This window comes from Anolis carolinensis, unplaced genomic scaffold (genome assembly GCF_035594765.1).
Source record: "Anolis carolinensis isolate JA03-04 unplaced genomic scaffold, rAnoCar3.1.pri scaffold_13, whole genome shotgun sequence".
Taxonomy (NCBI): Eukaryota; Metazoa; Chordata; class Lepidosauria; order Squamata; family Dactyloidae; genus Anolis; species Anolis carolinensis.
In genome coordinates, this window is record NW_026943824.1 from 18,414,071 (window position 1) to 18,432,745 (window position 18,675).

The window sequence follows — 18,675 nt, forward strand, 5'->3', positions numbered from 1 at the left end:
ATATATCTAGATAAGACCAGCTGTGCCCGGCCATGCGTTGCTGTGGTGTAGTCCTAAGTGAGGTTTTCTTCATGGCATTCAAGGTGGCCTAGAGAGGAGTCCTCTAGTTATGAAGCAGCCAGGCTTTGACGCTGCAAGGTCACTCCTTGGAAAGTGATGAGTATTGTGGCCAAATGTGGTGTGAGTTGGCCCAGTGGTTTTGTTGTTAACTCGGTCCTAATTATGCCCATTACATTTTGATATCTCTAGATTCCCTTTCCACCGCCTCCCCGGACGCATCGGCTCTCCCACGTGTTGCTCTTTGGCAGCTTCTCCTTCTGCCAGAAAACAGATGGATGTTTCCGCTTCCAGGAGATGCTTCAGATCACATCCCTCCCCTTCCAAAAAAATGCACATTTCAAGGATCCAAGTAACTAAAAATGCACTTGAACGTGGATGTGTGTGCGGGTGTGTTCGTAAATCACATGTCAAGTGGAGAAGCGACGGACCCCAAAGCGGAGCCAACGGGAAAGGAAACGGAGCCGCCGAGAAAAGAAGAGCGAGGATGGGAGACAAGAAGGGATGGCCCACCTTGCTGAACAAGCAAAACACGCCGATGTTGGTGGCCGAGAGCAAGAACGAAAGGTGCCGTGGTCAAAACACGCCAAGGACTAAACCTGCTGGAGACGGGATATATACAGGTAAGTCTTGAAGATCCTTGCGGGACACATGGGTTTGGCCATCAGGAAGACGGAGTGGCCAGTCCGGTAAATACGTTGGGTATTTATTCATTTTCCATTTAATACATTTACTGTATATACTCAAGTATAAGCCTAGTATTTTAGCCCTTTTTTTAAGACTGAAAAAGCCCCCCTCGGCTTATCCTCGGGTGAGGGTCCTGGTTGGCTTATATTTGGGTCAGCTTATACTCAAGAATATATTGTATATTTATTATTTTTCTCTGTTATTGTTGGTATTACAGTAGAGTCTCACTTATCCAACATAAACGGGCCGGCAGAACGTTGGATAAGCGAATATGTTGGATAATAAGGAGAGATAAAGGAGAAACCTATTAAATATCAAATTAGGTTATGATTTTACAAATTAAGCACAAAACATCATGTTATACAACAAATGTGACAGAAAAAGTAGTTCAGTACGCAGTAATGTTATGTTGTAATTACTGTATTTACGAATTTAGCACCAAAATATCACGATGTATTGAAAACATTGGCTACAAAAATGCGTTGGATAATCCAGAACGTTGGATAAGCGAGTGTTGGATAAGTGAGACTCTACTGTATATACTCGAGTATAAGCCTAGTTTTTCAGCCCTTTTTTAAAGCCTCTGCTTATACTCGGGTGAGGGTCCTGGTTGGCTTATATTTGGGTCGGCTTATACTTGAGAATATATGGTGCATTTATTATTTTTCTCTATTATTGTTGGTATTATTACATTTATTATTTTTCTCTATTATTATTATTATTATGACACAGCAAACAAGATAGATATGCTGGATTTCATATCACAAAATCACAAGTCAAACACTTCCCAAGTGTCTAGGACTGTGTGATGTATTATTATTATTGTTGTTATTATTATTATTATTATTATTATTATTATTATTATTATGACACAGCAAACAAGATAGACATGCTGGATTTCATATCACAAAACCACAAGTCGAACACTTCCCAAGTGTCTAGGACTGTGTGATGTATTATTATTATTATTATTATTATTATTATTATTATTATTATTATTATTATTATTATCATCATTGTATGACACAGCAAACAAGATAGATATGCTGGATTTCATATCACAAAATCACAAGTTGAACACTTCCCAAGTGTCTAGGACTGTGTGATGTATTTTCGGATGATTCTCTATTATTATTATTATTATTATTATTTACAGCATTTATATCCCGCCCTTCTTTCTCAGGGCGGATCACATTACACATATAGGCAAACATTCAATGCCTTTTAACATAGAACAAATACAGACAAACATAGGCTCCGAGCGGGCCTCGAACTCATGACCTCCTGGTCAGAGTGATTCATTGCAGTGATTCATTGCAGCTGCTCTCCAGCCTGCGCCACAGCCCGAGCTGTGTATTATTATTGGTATTATTACATTTATTATTTTTCTCTGTTATTGTTGCTACTATTACATTTATTATTTTTCTCTATTATTATTGGTACTATTACATTTATTATTTTTCTCTGTTATTGTTGCTACTATTACATTTATTATTTTTCTCTATAATTATTGGTATTATTACATTTATTATTTTTCTCTATTATTGTTGCTACTATTACATTTATTATTTTTCTCTGTTATTGTTGCTACTATTACATTTATTTTACTCTATTTTTATTATTATTAATAATACGTTTATTATTTCGCCAGTGTGAATTAATCACCATTGTTAGCATTAAATGGCCTTCCCAGCCTAATATCCTGACCTAGGGGAATCCTTTGTTCAGAGTCGTTAGCTGCCCCCTGATTGATCCCTGTCTGGGATCCTTCTGTTTTCAGAGTGCTGCTTCTTATTTACTGTTCTGATTTTGGATAGTGGTAGTTAAAGAGCACATTCTAAGGATTATTTCTGCATTTGATTTATTAAAATATTCCCATCAAACCTAAGTAACGAAGGTGGAGGCATTACTTTTCATTCAACCCTCGTATGCTTGTATGTGTATAGGAAGTTATAGAATCAGTCCTGGCACTTCTAGGTAGGTCTAGGAAAAGGTGCATCTCTGAAACCCTACTACAAAGTCTCCTACAAATGACTTTTCTGAGTCGGCCACTTGAGGGAAATAGAGAGTGTTTGTCCGTATTTCTACAACGCCAACGTAGTAACAACAAGGCAAAAGCAATGATTTAGTAATGAGTGCTTTGGGGAGTTGACTTTCTGGACACGGCAGAAATCATCACAATTGAGAGTTCGGTGGAAAGTAACTCATCAATCCCTGAATATCTAGACTTTCTCTATGGCTAACCCAGGCATAGGCCAACTTTCCCTCCAGCCCAGGGGTCCCCAAACTAAGGCCCTCCAAGGTCACCTACCTGGCCCCTGTCCTAAACTTTAGACTTAGGGTTGACCTAAGTCTACCTGGTCTTTGGAGGTCTCTTTGCTTTCCTATGGTCCTATGAGATTGTCTAGATGGTCTTTGGAGCTCTCTTTGCTTAGCTACGGCCTTAGGAGACCATCTAGATGGCTTTTGGAGGACACTTTCCTTACCTATGGTCTTCTGGTGGCCTGATGAGACCATCTAGATGGTCTTTGGAGGTCTCCTTCTTTACCTATGGTCCTATGAGAAAGTCTAGATGGCCTTTGAAGGTCCCTTTCCTTACCTATTGTCTTATGAGAACATCTAGATGGATTTTGGAGGTCCCTTTCCTTACCTATGGCCTTATGAGAACATCTAGATGGCTTTTGGAGGTCACTTTCCTTACCTACGGCCTTATGAGACCATCTAGATGGCTTTTGGAGGTCCCTTTCCTTATCTATGGTCTTCTGATGAACTGATGAGACCATCTAGATGGCCTTTGGAGGTCCCTTTCCTTATCTATGGTCTTCTGATAAACTGATGAGACCATCTAGATGGTCTTTGGAGGTCCCTTTCCTTATCTATGGTCTTCTGATGAACTGATGAGACCATCTAGATGGTCTTTGGAGGTCCCTTTCCTTATCTATGGTCTACTGATGACCTGATGAGACCATCTAGATGGCCTTTGGAGGTCCCTTTCCTTATCTATGGTCTTCTGATGAACTGATGAGACCATCTAGATGGTCTTTGGAGGTCCCTTTCCTTATCTATGGTCTTCTGATGAACTGATGAGACCATCTAGATGGCCTTTGGAGGTCCCTTTCCTTATCTATGGTCTTCTGATGAACTGATGAGACCATCTAGATGGCTTTTGGTGGTCCCTTTCCTTACCTGTGGTCCTATGAGACCATCTAGATGGCCTTTGGAGGTCCCTTTCCTTATCTATGGTCTTCTGATGAACTGATGAGACCATCTAGATGGCCTTTGGAGGTCCCTTTCCTTATCTATGGTCTACTGATGACCTGATGAGACCATCTAGATGCTCTTTGAAGGTCTCTTTCCTAACTGATGGTCTTGTGAAACAATCCAGATGGCTTTTGGTGGTCCCTTTCCTTACCTGTGGTCCTATGAGACCATCTCGATGGCCTTTGGAGGTCCCTTTCCTTATCTATGGTCTTCTGATGAACTGATGAGACCATCTAGATGGCCTTTGGAGGTCCCTTTCCTTATCTATGGTCTTCTGATGAACTGATGAGACCATCTAGATGGCCTTTGGAGGTCCCTTTCCTTATCTATGGTCTACTGATGACCTGATGAGACCATCTAGATGCTCTTTGAAGGTCTCTTTCCTAACTGATGGTCTTGTGAAACAATCCAGATGGCTTTTGGTGGTCCCTTTCCTTACCTGTGGTCCTATGAGACCATCTAGATGGCCTTTGGAGGTCCCTTTCCTTATCTATGGTCTACTGATGACCTGATGAGACCATCTAGATGCTCTTTGAAGGTCTCTTTCCTTACTGATGGTCTTATGAAACAATCCAGATGGCTTTTGGAGGTCCCTTTCCTTACCTATGGCCTTATGAGACCATTTAGATGGCTTTTGGAGGTCCCTTTCCTTACCTATGGCCTTATGAGACCATCTAGATGGCTTTTGGAGGTCCCTTTCCTTATCTATGGTCTTCTGATGAACTGATGAGACCATCTAGATGCTCTTTGAATGTCTCTTTCCTAACTGATGGTCTTGTGAAACAATCCAGATGGCTTTTGGTGGTCCCTTTCCTTACCTGTGGTCCTATGAGACCATCTAGATGGCCTTTGGAGGTCCCTTTCCTTATCTATGGTCTACTGATGACCTGATGAGACCATCTAGATGCTCTTTGAAGGTCTCTTTCCTTACTGATGGTCTTATGAAACAATCCAGATGGCTTTTGGAGGTCCCTTTCCTTACCTATGGCCTTATGAGACCATTTAGATGGCTTTTGGAGGTCCCTTTCCTTACCTATGGCCTTATGAGACCATCTAGATGGCCTTTGGAGGTCCCTTTCCTTATCTATGGTCTTCTGATGAACTGATGAGACCATCTAGATGCTCTTTGAATGTCTCTTTCCTAACTGATGGTCTTGTGAAACAATCCAGATGGCTTTTGGTGGTCCCTTTCCTTACCTGTGGTCCTATGAGACCATCTAGATGACCTTTGGAGGTCTCATGTGTTCTTATGAGCTCGTCTAGATCAGGGCTCCCCCAACTAAGGCCTCTGTCCTAAACTTGAGCTAAGTCTGAAATGACTTGAAGGCACACCACAACCCTGCTCATGGTGGACTATTTCATCCTAGTCCAGAAGTTTGAGGCTGTCCTTGCTCCTGGGAGGGGAGCGGATGGATGCCCTCAAGGGTCCCGGGAGTGGGCGTGGCCTGAGGGCCGGGCTCGGGGGCGCGCCTTGGGGGCGGGGGCGCGCAGGGCTGGGAAGGCTCAGCCTCAGCATCAGGGGAAGATGGCCTACCTGCAGGTGAGGAAAGGAGGAGGAGGAGGAGGAGGAGGAGGAAGGCTCCACCTGTGGCATCGCTCTCTTTCCGAAGAGAAGGAGGAGAGAAGAGAGGAAGGGAGGAAGGAGGGAAGGAGGAGGGAGGAGAGAGAGAGAGAGAGAGAGAGAGAGCACTGGCCATGATTCCCAAAGGCAGAGCCAGCCGGGAAGGGAAGCCGCTGGGAAAGAACTTCTTGGATTCTCCTCCCTGGGAGGCTTCTCAGCAGAGCCTGCCTGGCCATCTCTTGGGGCTGCTTTGACTGTGCTGTCCCTGCAAGGCAAAACAGAAGGCGGTAGGACTGGGTGGCCCTTGAGGGGTTGCTCCTGCTATTATTATTATTGTATTATTATGACACAGCAAACAAGATGAACATGCTGGATTATTATTGTTATTATTATTATTATTATTACCACTATTATTATTTTATTATGACACAGCAAACAAGATAGATATGCTGGATTTCGTATCACAAAATCACAAGTTGAACACTTCCCAGGTGTCTAGGACTGTGTGATGTATTTTCAGATTATTATTATTATAATTACTATTATTGCAAAAGCTGTCTGGCCATCTCTTGGGGGTGCTTTGACTGTGCTGTCCCTGCAAGGCAAAGAACAAGGTGGTAGGACTGGGTGGCCCTTGAGGGGTTGCTCCTGTTATTATTATTATTGTATTATTATGACACAGCAAACAAGATAAACATGCTGGATTATTATTGTTATTATTATTATTGTTATTATTATAATTATTACCACTATTATTATTTTATTATGACACAGCAAACAAGATAGATATGCTGGATTTCGTATCACAGAATCACAAGTCAAACACTTCCCAAGTGTCTAGGACTGTGTGATGTATTATTATTATTGTTATTATTATTATTATTATTATTATTATTATTTTATGACAAAGCAAACAAGATAGAGATGCTGGATTTCGTATCACAAAATCACAAGTCAAACACTTCCCAAGTGTCTAGGTCTATGTGATGTATTTTTGGATTATTATTATTATTATTATTATTATTATTATTATTATTACTATTATTGCAAAAGCTGTCTGGCCATCTGTTGGGGGTGCTTTGACTGTGCTTTCCCTGCAAGGCAAAACAGAAGGTGGTAGGACTGGGTGGCCCTTGAGGGGTTGCTCCTGTTATTATTATTATTGTATTATTATGACACAGCAAACAAGATAAACATGCTGGATTATTATTGTTATTATTATTATTATTATTATTATTATTATTATTATTACCACTATTATTATTTTATTATGTCACAGCAAACAAGATAGATATGCTGGATTTCGTATCACAAAATCACAAGTCAAACACTTCCCAAGTGTCTAGGACTGTGTGATGTATTATTATTATTATTATTATTATTATTATTATTATTATTATTATTATTATTATTATTATAGAGGCTGGATGGCCATCTGTCAGGAGTGCTTTAACTGTGATTTTTGTACAATGCAGGAGATGGTTGGATTGGCTCCTGAAATTGCTCCTGTTGTTGTTGTTGATATTGCAAAGGCTGGATGGCCATCTGTTGGGAGTGCTTTGATTGTGCCTTTCCTGCATGGTAGAAGGCAATTGGACTGGGTGGCCCATGAGGTTGCTCCCATTATGATTGTAAAGGATAGATGGCCATCTGTCAGGAGTGCTTTGATTTTGCTTTCCCTGCATGGCAGAATAAGGAGGTTGGACTGGATGGCCTCTGGGGTTGCTCCTATTATTATTATTATTATTATTATTATTATTATTATTATTATTATTATTATTATTATTATTATGACACAGCAAACAAGATAGATATGCTGGATTTCGTAACACAAAATCACAAGTCGAACACTTCCCAAGTGTCTAGGACTGTGTGATGTATTTTCGGATGATGCGTGCAGATCCCAGCAGGGTGGCCTTTTGCAGTTGGCAGGTTGTAATTTTGTCAATGTCTATTGTTTCCAAATGCCAGCTGAGATCTTTTGACAGGGCACCCAGTGTGCCCATCACCACCGGGACCACCTGCACTGGTTTCTGCCAGAGTCTTTGAAGTTCAGTCTTGAGGTCCTGATAGCGGCTGAGTTTTTCTTGTTGTTTTTCGTCAATGCGACTGTCACCTGGGATGGCAACATCAATGATCCAAACCTTGTTCTTTTCCATAACTGTGATGTCTGGTGTGTTGTGTTCCAGAACTTTGTCAGTCTGGATTCGGAAGTCCCACAGTATCTTTGCGTGCTCATTTTCCAAGACTTTTGCAGGTTTGTGATCCCACCAGTTCTTTGCTGCTGGGAGGTGGGACTTGAGGCATAAGTTCCAATGGATCATTTGGGCCACATAGTTGTGCCTCTGTTTGTAGTCTGTCTGTGCGATTTTCTTACAGCAGCTGAGGATATGATCAATGGTTTCGTCGGTTTCCTTGCACAGTCTGCATTTTGGGTCATCAGCTGATTTTTCAATCTTGGCCTGAATTGCCTTTGTCCTGATGTCTTGCTCCTGGGCTGCAAGGATCAGGCCTTCTGTCTCCTTCTTCAGGGTCCCATTCATGAGCCAGAGCCAGGTCTTCTCCTTATCAGCTTTTCCTTCAATTTTGTCAAGGAACTTTCCATGCAATGTTTTGTTGTGCCAGCTGTCATCTCTAGTTTGTAGTGCAGTTTTCTTGTATTGATTCTGCTCTAGTTTGTAGTGCGGGTTTCTTGTATTGATTCTGCTCTAGTTTGTAGTGCGGTTTTCTTGTACTGGTTTTTTGTCTGCTGTGCTTTGAGGAGTTTCTGATTTTTGACTTCAATCAAAGCAGGTTCTTCACTTTGCTTGACATCTTCTGCCAGGGCATGTTCTTCTTCTTTGACTGCTTGCTTTACTTGTAAGAGTCCTCTGCCCCCTGATCTTCTAGGCAGATATAGCCGGTCAACATCACTGCGAGGGTGCAGTGAATGATGAACGGTCATGAGTTTTCTTGTTTTTCTGTCCAAATTGTCAAGTTCTGCCTGTGTCCAGTTTATAATGCCAGCAGTATATCTTATGACAGGTATGGCCCAGGTGTTTATGGCCTTGATGGTGTTGCCTCCATTGAGCTTATTTTTGAGAATTTTTAGGACCCTTTGTGTGTATTCTTTGCTGACCACATTTTTCACATGTTCATGCTTGTTATTATTATTATTATTATTATTATTATTATTATTATTATTGCAAAGCCTGGGTGGCTATCTGTAGAAGTTGCTTTGATTGTGCCTTTCCTTCCTGATTGGGATGGGATGAATGGCTCTTGGGCTCATAGATTCTTTCTCAACCAATTCAACCTAGTTTGTGGCACAAAAACAAAGTTCGAGTAGTAGAACGATGACTTTCAAACACGAAATAACATACTGGCTCCTCCCTTAGTTCTCTTTCCTCTTCACCTGCTCCTGGTTTTGCCACATCTGCCTGTGTTTGCCTTTATGGATTTCTACTTGTCCGTTCACGGCCTTTCTCCTCTGTTTGCTTTTGAGGTCTTGCTTCCAATCTGTTGCTCTCGGGTAGCAGAGCTTCTGTTTTCAGGACTCCGTCCCTTAATATGTGAGGGATATATGCTTCTTTTATTACTGTCAAATGATCTGCTAATCTGCAAATAATGTCTTCTGTGTCCTATGAACTGTATGACTGAATGTAGATGCAGCATAAGTCACCGTCGTTCAGGAAAGCTCAGGCAAGTCTTGGTGGATGTATCATGACCGCAGACAGGGAAGCCTTAGCATTGAACGGTTGTGTTGTTAAAGTGCGAAGTATGGACAACACAACCGTTCAATGCTAAGGCTTCCCCGTCTGCGCAGGGTTCCATACTTCGCCCTTTAACAACACAACCGTTCAATGCTAAGGCTTCCCCGTCTGCGCAAGGTTCCATACTTCGCCCTTTAACAACACAACCGTCCACTGCTAAGGCTTCTCCGTCTGCGCAGGGTTCCATACTTCACCCTTTAACAACACAACCGTTCAATGCTAAGGCTTCCCCGTCTGCGCAGGGTTCCATACTTCGCCCTTTAACAACACAACCGTTCAATGCTAAGGCTTCCCCGTCTGCGCAAGGTTCCATACTTCGCCCTTTAACAACACAACCGTCCACTGCTAAGGCTTCTCCGTCTGCGCAGGGTTCCATACTTCACCCTTTAACAACACAACCGTTCAATGCTAAGGCTTCCCCGTCTGCGCAGGGTTCCATACTTCACACTTTAACAACACAACCGTTCAATGCTAAGGCTTCCCCGTCTGCGCAGGGTTCCATACTTCGCACGTTAACAACACAACCGTTCAATGCTAAGGCTTCCCCGTCTGCGCAGGGTTCCATACTTCGCACGTTAACAACACAACCGTTCAGTGCTAAGGCTTCCCCGTCTGCGCAGGGTTCCATACTTCGCACGTTAACAACACAACCGTTCAGTGCTAAGGCTTCCCCGTCTGCGCAGGGTTCCATACTTCGCACTTTAACAATACAACCGTTCAATGCTAAGGCTTCCCCGTCTGTGCAGGGTTCCATACTTTGCACTTTAACAACACAACCGTTCAATGCTAAGGCTTCCCCGTCTGCGCAGGGTTCCATACTTCGCACGTTAACAACACAACCGTTCAATGCTAAGGCTTCCCCGTCTGCGCAGGGTTCCATACTTCGCACGTTAACAACACAACCGTTCAATGCTAAGGCTTCCCCGTCTGCGCAGGGTTCCATACTTCGCACGTTAACAACACAACCGTTCAATGCTAAGGCTTCCCCGTCTGCGCAGGGTTCCATACTTCGCACGTTAACAACACAACCGTTCAGTGCTAAGGCTTCCTGCCAAATGGAATTGTAGAAGAGAGTCTACTGAACCAGCCAGGACGGTCATCTGTTGAGGAATTATGAAGGTGGAGGCATTACTTTTCATTCAACCCTCGTACATATTCAGTTTTTTCTCAACATGGAATTCGATCCACCTTGTAGCATCTAAAATACGTTTGAGCTCAACGTTTGCTTTACAAAATCAGACACCCTCCTACAATTTCTGGAGGGGTCTGGAGATAGTTTTGTAATGTTGATAGCGTGAGAACTTCTTTGCACCAAGATGTTACCCAGGTGTCTCTTCTGGTTCATTTCTTGCATTCTGAACCAAACGTGGTACACATATCCGTCATGATGAACTTTAAAGAATTCTGGGATTTTAGGCGGCTTGCCAGAGGATGATGGGAGTTGTAGTCCACCCACCTCTGGAGAGCGGTGTCAATCTTGCCAGTGATGGATCTGGACCATGCTTGGTATGCATAGCCATCACAATAAAACATTCATAACAAAAACAAACATCATCAACATTTAAAATTACACAGATTAAACATGCCTGATTTGCCTTAGAAATAATCAGGCTTCGGAGAGTTAGCAGACATTTCCTTCCTGACTGTTTCCAGTCAGCGCTCTCTTCACTCTCTGAGGTGAAAATGATAGTTAAAACCGTTTCTCTCAGCAGCAAGGCAGAGACAGTAGCCAATCAGAATTCTGGCTCCTGGCCGGCTCAGCCAATCATCTGCTGACACATGCCTTTCCAGTCAACTCATTACATTATGGTGTATTTTACAAGTGACTGGCTTGACTTTGAAGGAGCTGGGGGTGGCCACGGCCGACAGGGAGCTCTGGCGTGGGCTGGTCCATGAGGTCACGAAGAGTCGGAAGTGAGTGAACGAATAAACAACAACAACAAACACACTTTTCTTAATAAACGGCTGTAGTTAGTACTACTGGACTAGGTGTGGTGCTGGGTGAAAAGGTGTCTCAAGGCTAGGGTGCAACAACGGGTTTATTTGGCCCGGGCTGTGGCGCAGGCTGGTGAGCTGCCAGCTGCAACAAATCACTCTGACCAAGAGGTCATGAGTTCGAGGCCAGCTCAGAGCTTGTGTTTGTCTCTGTCTTTGTTCTATGTTGAAGGCATTGAATGTTTGCCTTATATGTGTAACTAGCTGTGCCCGGCCACGCGTTGCTGTGGCGAAGTATGGCAGTATGGGAAATAAAGTATTGAGGAATTGGTGGTAGTAAGGTCAAGGGTAAAGGTTTTCCCCTGACATAATCTGTATTTTATAGGCCTAAGTGAGGTCTAACTCGGCCTGTCCCCTGGACTGAGTGGGTTGCTAGGAGACCAAGTGGGCGGAGCTTAGCCTTCTAACTGGCAGCAATTGGATAAAAACAATTATTCCTCTCCCCCTAATTAGGACTTTATTTTTCTTTTCTTTTTGTTGTATCAACCTAGAGGCGTGGATGATGGGTCGTGTTGTCAAATTTCGAGGTTGGGAGGCCTTTAGTTTTGTTGTTTTGTTGGTCGCTAGGATTCCCATCACTTTTTTATATATATAGATGTGATCCGCCCTGAGTCCCCTTCAGGGTGAGAAAGAAGGGCGGAATATAAATACAGTAGAGTCTCACTTATCCAACACTCGCTTATCCAACGTTCTGGATTATCCAACGCATTTTTGTAGTCGATGTTTTCAATAAATCTTGATATTTTGGTGCTAAATTTGTAAATACAGTAATTACTACATAGTATTATTTTGTATTGAACTACTTTTTCTGTCAAATTTGTTGTCTAACATGATGTTATGGTGCTTAATTTGTAAAATCATAACCTAATAGGCTTTTCCTTAATCCCTCCTTATTATCCAACATATTTGCTTATCCAACATTCTGCCGGCCCGTTTATGTTGGATAAGTGAGACTCTACTGTACTGTAAATAAATTAATTAATAAATAAAATAATAAATATTTGGCTAAGCCACCCTGCTGGGTGGAGCAACTAAGGAAAGTTAAGGAAAATGGGATTCAACTTAGCTTTATAGTCCATACTAAGCTTAATCACATAGGACACATGTGATTTGCTAAACTGCTCTTGTCTCTCTGCTCTTTTTCCTCCCGTCTGCTTCCACACGGATCTCTAAAAGGACAGTTGGAACCAATAAATGAGGTGAGTTAATTGGATGATTCATCCCTCCTCCCCTTGACTCTCCCTTTGCGTTTCGGTCGTGTGCTTTTCACTCTCCTTGTCTTTGGCTTTCCGAGTGTCCTAACAAGCTTCTTTATGACCAACTTGCCCCTGGATTTATTAAAGCACTGGTCATACACACTTTCCTTGACAATAAAGCGGGCTCGTTTCGCTCATTCTCACTCCGGGTAATACTAGATCACACCAGGGTACATGCGGGTCGAGAGCAGGCCTGGGCCAACGTTTTGGACTTCAACTCCCACCATTCCTCACAGCCTCAGGCCCTTTCCTTTTCCCCCTGAGCCGCTAAGTGTGTGGTGTGGGAGAGAATATAGACATTTGATTGTACTGAGCATGTTCAGACTCAGAACTCCATTTTGTAGCCAGTCTGCTTTACACCTCAGTGGAGTAAGTGTGTGGTGCGGGAGGCGTTATAGACATTTGATTGGACTGAGCATGTTCAGACTCAGAACTCCATTTTGTAGCCAGTCTGCTTTACACCTCAGTGGAGTAAGTGTGTGGTGCGGGAGGCGTTATAGACATTTGATTGGACTGAGCATGTTCAGACTCAGAACTCCATTTTGTAGCCAGTCTGCTTTATACCTCAGTGGAGTAAGTGTGTGGTGCGGGAGGCGTTATAGACATTTGATTGTACTGAGCATGTTCAGACTCAGAACTCCATTTTGTAGCCAGTCTGCTTTACACCTCAGTGGAGTAAGTGTGTGGTGCGGGAGGCGTTATAGACATTTGATTGGACTGAGCATGTTCAGACTCAGAACTCCATTTTGTAGCCAGTCTGCTTTATACCTCAGTGGAGTAAGTGTGTGGTGCGGGAGGCGTTATAGACATTTGATTGTACTGAGCATGTTCAGACTCAGAACTCCATTTTGTAGCCAGTCTGCTTTACACCTCAGTGGAGTAAGTGTGTGGTGCGGGAGGCGTTATAGACATTTGATTGGACTGAGCATGTTCAGACTCAGAACTCCATTTTGTAGCCAGTCTGCTTTATACCTCAGTGGAGTAAGTGTGTGGTGCGGGAGGCGTTATAGACATTTGATTGTACTGAGCATGTTCAGACTCAGAACTCCATTTTGTAGCCAGTCTGCTTTACACCTCAGTGGAGTAAGTGTGTGGTGCGGGAGGCGTTATAGACATTTGATTGGACTGAGCATGTTCAGACTCAGAACTCCATTTTGTAGCCAGTCTGCTTTACACCTCAGTGGAGTAAGTGTGTGGTGTGGGAGGCGTTATAGACATTTGATTGTACTGAGCATGTTCAGACTCAGAACTCCATTTTGTAGCCAGTCGGCTTTACACCTCAGTGGAGTAAGTGTGTGGTGTGGGAGAGGTTAGACATTTGATTGTACTGAGCATGTTCAGACTCAGAACTCCATTTTGTACTCAGTCTGCTTTACACCTCAGTGGAGTAAGTGTGTGGTGTGGGAGGCGTTATAGACATTTGATTGTACTGAGCATGTTCAGACTCAGAACTCCATTTTGTAGCCAGTCTGCTTTACACCTCAGTGGAGTAAGTGTGTGGTGTGGGAGGCGTTATAGACATTTGATTGTACTGAGCATGTTCAGACTCAGAACTCCATTTTGTAGCAAGTCGGCTTTACACCTCAGTGGAGTAAGTGTGTGGTGTGGGAGGCGTTATAGACATTTGATTGGACTGAGCATGTTCAGACTCAGAACTCCATTTTGTAGTCAGTCGGCTTTACACCTCAGTGGAGTAAGTGTGTGGTGTGGGAGGCGTTATAGACATTTAATTGGACTGAGCATGTTCAGACTCAGAACTCCATTTTGAAGCCAGTCTGCTTTACACCTCAGTGGAGTAAGTGTGTGGTGTGGGAGAGGTTATAGACATTTGATTGTACTGAGCATGTTCAGACTCAGAACTCCATTTTGTAGCAAGTCGGCTTTACACCTCAGTGGAGTAAGTGTGTGGTGTGGGAGGCGTTATAGACATTTGATTGGACTGAGCATGTTCAGACTCAGAACTCCATTTTGTAGTCAGTCGGCTTTACACCTCAGTGGAGTAAGTGTGTGGTGTGGGAGGCGTTATAGACATTTAATTGGACTGAGCATGTTCAGACTCAGAACTCCATTTTGTAGCCAGTCTGCTTTACACCTCAGTGGAGTAAGTGTGTGGTGTGGGAGGCGTTATAGACATTTGATTGTACTGAGCATGTTCAGACTCAGAACTCCATTTTGTAGCCAGTCGGCTTTACACCTCAGTGGAGTAAGTGTGTGGTGTGGGAGAGGTTAGACATTTGATTGTACTGAGCATGTTCAGACTCAGAACTCCATTTTGTAGCCAGTCGGCTTTACACCTCAGTGGAGTAAGCGTGTGGTGTGGGAGGGGTTATAGACATTTGATTGTACTGAGCATGTTCAGACTCAGAACTCCATTTTGTACTCAGTCTGCTTTACACCTCAGTGGAGTAAGTGTGTGGTGTGGGAGAGGTTATAGACATTTGATTGTACTGAGCATGTTCAGACTCAGAACTCCATTTTGTACTCAGTCTGCTTTACACCTCAGTGGAGTAAGTGTGTGGTGTGGGAGGCGTTATAGACATTTGATTGTACTGAGCATGTTCAGACTCAGAACTCCATTTTGTAGCCAGTCGGCTTTACACCTCAGTGGAGTAAGCGTGTGGTGTGGGAGGCGTTATAGACATTTGATTGTACTGAGCATGTTCAGACTCAGAACTCCATTTTGTAGCCAGTCGGCTTTACACCTCAGTGGAGTAAGTGTGTGGTGTGGGAAGGGTTATAGACATTTGATTGGACTGAGCATGTTCAGACTCAGAACTCCATTTTGTAGCCAGTCGGCTTTACACCTCAGTGGAGTAAGCGTGTGGTGTGGGAGGGGTTATAGACATTTGATTGTACTGAGCATGTTCAGACTCAGAACTCCATTTTGTACTCAGTCTGCTTTACACCTCAGTGGAGTAAGTGTGTGGTGTGGGAGGCGTTATAGACATTTGATTGTACTGAGCATGTTCAGACTCAGAACTCCATTTTGTAGCCAGTCGGCTTTACACCTCAGTGGAGTAAGCGTGTGGTGTGGGAGGCGTTATAGACATTTGATTGTACTGAGCATGTTCAGACTCAGAACTCCATTTTGTAGCCAGTCGGCTTTACACCTCAGTGGAGTAAGTGTGTGGTGTGGGAAGGGTTATAGACATTTGATTGGACTGAGCATGTTCAGACTCAGAACTCCATTTTGTAGCCAGTCGGCTTTACACCTCAGTGGAGTAAGCGTGTGGTGTGGGAGGGGTTATAGACATTTGATTGTACTGAGCATGTTCAGACTCAGAACTCCATTTTGTACTCAGTCTGCTTTACACCTCAGTGGAGTAAGTGTGTGGTGTGGGAGAGGTTATAGACATTTGATTGTACTGAGCATGTTCAGACTCAGAACTCCATTTTGTACTCAGTCTGCTTTACACCTCAGTGGAGTAAGTGTGTGGTGTGGGAGGCGTTATAGACATTTGATTGTACTGAGCATGTTCAGACTCAGAACTCCATTTTGTAGCCAGTCGGCTTTACACCTCAGTGGAGTAAGCGTGTGGTGTGGGAGGGGTTAAAGACATTTGATTGTACTGAGCGTGTTCAGGCTCAGAACTCCATTTTGTAGCCAGTCGGCTTTACACCTCAGTGGAGTAAGCGTGTGGTGTGGGAGGGGTTATAGACATTTGATGGTACTGAGCATGTTCAGACTCAGAACTCCATTTTGTAGCCAGTCAGCTTTACACCTCAGTGGAGGTGGATGCCAGGTGCCAAAGGGATGACCTCATGGGTTCTTGGTAGGGCCTGAGCTGAAATTAATATAATTACAGGAAGGGGCCTGAGGCTGTTAGGAATGATGGGAGTTGGAGTCCAAAACACCTGGAGGGAGGGCCCAAGTTGTAGGCAACTTTCATTACTGTCTGCATGTAATTGCTGCTGTGTGAGCCTTTGGGAGCTGTCCATGGTTCTGCACCCTGAACTTCTGCTCTACTCACTTTACTCACCTTACTTTGCACAAGTTGCTTGCTTGTGATTTCCTTTATTTCATCATTTTAAAATGTATTTACCATGCACTGCTTTTGACACGAAATAATTAAACTTTGCAGGAAGCCAGATTTTTATTTAACCTTGTGTCAGAGTCTCCCTCCCCTTTCCCGACCCTCTCTTCCTCTTTCCCTTCCCTTCCCCTCCCCATTTTCCCTCAATCTCTTCCTTCCCTCCCTCCCCTTCCTCCTTCCCTTCTTCCTTCTCTTCTCTTCCTCTTTCCCTTCCTTTCCTTCTTCCCTTCCCTTACTCTTTTCCTTCCTTCCTTCCTTCCCTTCCTCTCTCTCTTTCCCTTCCTTCCTTTTCTCCCAAAGCATTTCACAGAATTAAAAACAAGTAGAGCTAAAGCGCAGCGAGTCAAACAGAAGTCCTATTGAAACACATCTGCCAGGTAGCTACTAACAACCTGCCAGGATAGAAAGATCAACCCGCCTCTCATGGAAGGAGGCTTTACAATTGGGATTGTACTGAGCATGATCAGACACAGGACTCCATTTTATTGTCGCACTGCTTTACACCTCAGTGGAGGTTGGATGCATGTCGCTTAAGCGGCTGAGGTGGAAAAGGAAGGAGCCCGAGGCTGTTAGGAATGGTGGGAGTTGGAGTCCAAAGTATGAATATAATAGCCCGACCAAGAAGCCATGAGATCATACCTCACACACCTGGCCTTCCTTTCTCCCCTCACCTTAAGAGGCTGAGGGGAAAATGGAAAAGGCCGGAGGCTGTTAGGAATGGTGGGAGTTGGAGTCCAAAATACCTGGAGGGAGGGCCCACGTTTGCCCATGCCTGATGGGCCCGGGCTGTGGCACAGGCTGGTGAGCAGCCAGCTGCAGCCAGCTGCAACAAATCACTCTGACCAAGAGGTCATGATTTCGAGTCCAGCTTGGAGCCTGTGTTTGTCTCTGTCTTTGTTCTATGTTAAGGCATTGAATGTTTGCCATATAAGTGTTCATTGTAATCCGCCCTGAGTCCCCTTCGGGGTGAGAAAGAAGGGCGGGATATAAATACTGTAAATAAACAAACAAATAAATAAATAAATCTGCAATCTAATCAACACACAGCTCACAAAGTGGATGCTTTCCTCCTTTCCCATTTCCACTAAGACAGCTAAGAACTCTATCCCAGATCCTTTTACAGTATTAATTAGTATTATCCCTCCTTTCCTCTCTCTCTTACACACAGACCCTTGCGATCTGAGCTCGACACACAATTAAAAACAAGTAGAGCTAAAACGCAGCGAGTCAAACAGATCTGTATTGAAACACATCCGCCAGGTAGTTACTAACAACCTGCCAGGATAGAAAGATCAATCCCGCCTCTCATGGAAGGAGGCTTTACAATTGGGATTGTACTGCGCATGTTCAGACTCAGAACTCCATTTTGTAGTCAGTCTGCTTTACACCTCAGTGGAGTAAGTGTGTGGTGTGGGAGGGGTTATAGACATTTGATTGGACTGAGCATGTTCAGACGCAGGACTCCATTTTGTAGTCAGTCTGCTTTACACCTCAGTGGAGGTGGATGCATGTCGCTTAAGTGGCTGAGGCGGAAAAGGAAGGGGCCTGAGGCTGTTAGGAATTGTGGAAGTCCAAAACACCTGGATGGAGGGCCCAAGTTTGCCCAGGCCTGATCTACACAGCAACACACAGCTCACAAGGTGGATGCTTTCCTCCTTTCCTGTTTCCACTAAGACAGCTAAGAACTGCATCCCAGATCCTTTTGCAGTATTGATTAGTATCCCTCCTTGCGATCTGATTAGTATTAGTATCTGATTAGTATTGGATTATTGATTAGTATCCAGACCCTTGCGATCTGAGCTCGACACATAAATAACGAGTGTGCTTATTTCTGCCGGGTTGTAATTTCTTGCTTTCTGGTTTCCAACGGCCTCAGGGCCTTTTGTCTAGAATCTCCGATCTCTTACTGTGCAGATGGACTTGCCGGAATTGTTGCCAGAAGTGTTATGACTGCAGCTGTTGCCAGTCAAACGAAGACGAAGTGGAAATCCTGGGGCCTTTTCCGGGCCAGACGCCTCCCTGGTTGTAAGTTTGGAAGGATCCTTTCCCCATCCTATTTGTTTGTGACGTGG

At 43.8% G+C, this 18,675-nt stretch overlaps 1 protein-coding gene across 4 annotated transcripts in view; it reads left to right on the forward strand.

Moving 5' to 3' along the window:
- Nucleotides 1-242: 242 nt before the first annotated feature.
- The window catches only part of syt17 (synaptotagmin 17), a 33,105-nt gene continuing 14,672 nt past the window's right edge, over nt 243-18,675 (forward strand). The window contains exons 1-3 of one of the 4 annotated variants that reach the window (XM_062964180.1): nt 243-680; nt 12,490-12,512; nt 18,480-18,628. In XM_062964180.1, coding sequence (XP_062820250.1) covers nt 332-680; nt 12,490-12,512; nt 18,480-18,628 — 521 coding nt within the window. In that variant the 5' untranslated portion in view covers nt 243-331. Of the gene's footprint in view, nt 681-5,432; nt 5,546-5,675; nt 5,854-12,489; nt 12,513-18,479; nt 18,629-18,675 lie in introns of those variants that run through there. The other 3 variants (XM_062964182.1, XM_062964181.1, XM_062964183.1) reach the window with 3 other exon arrangements.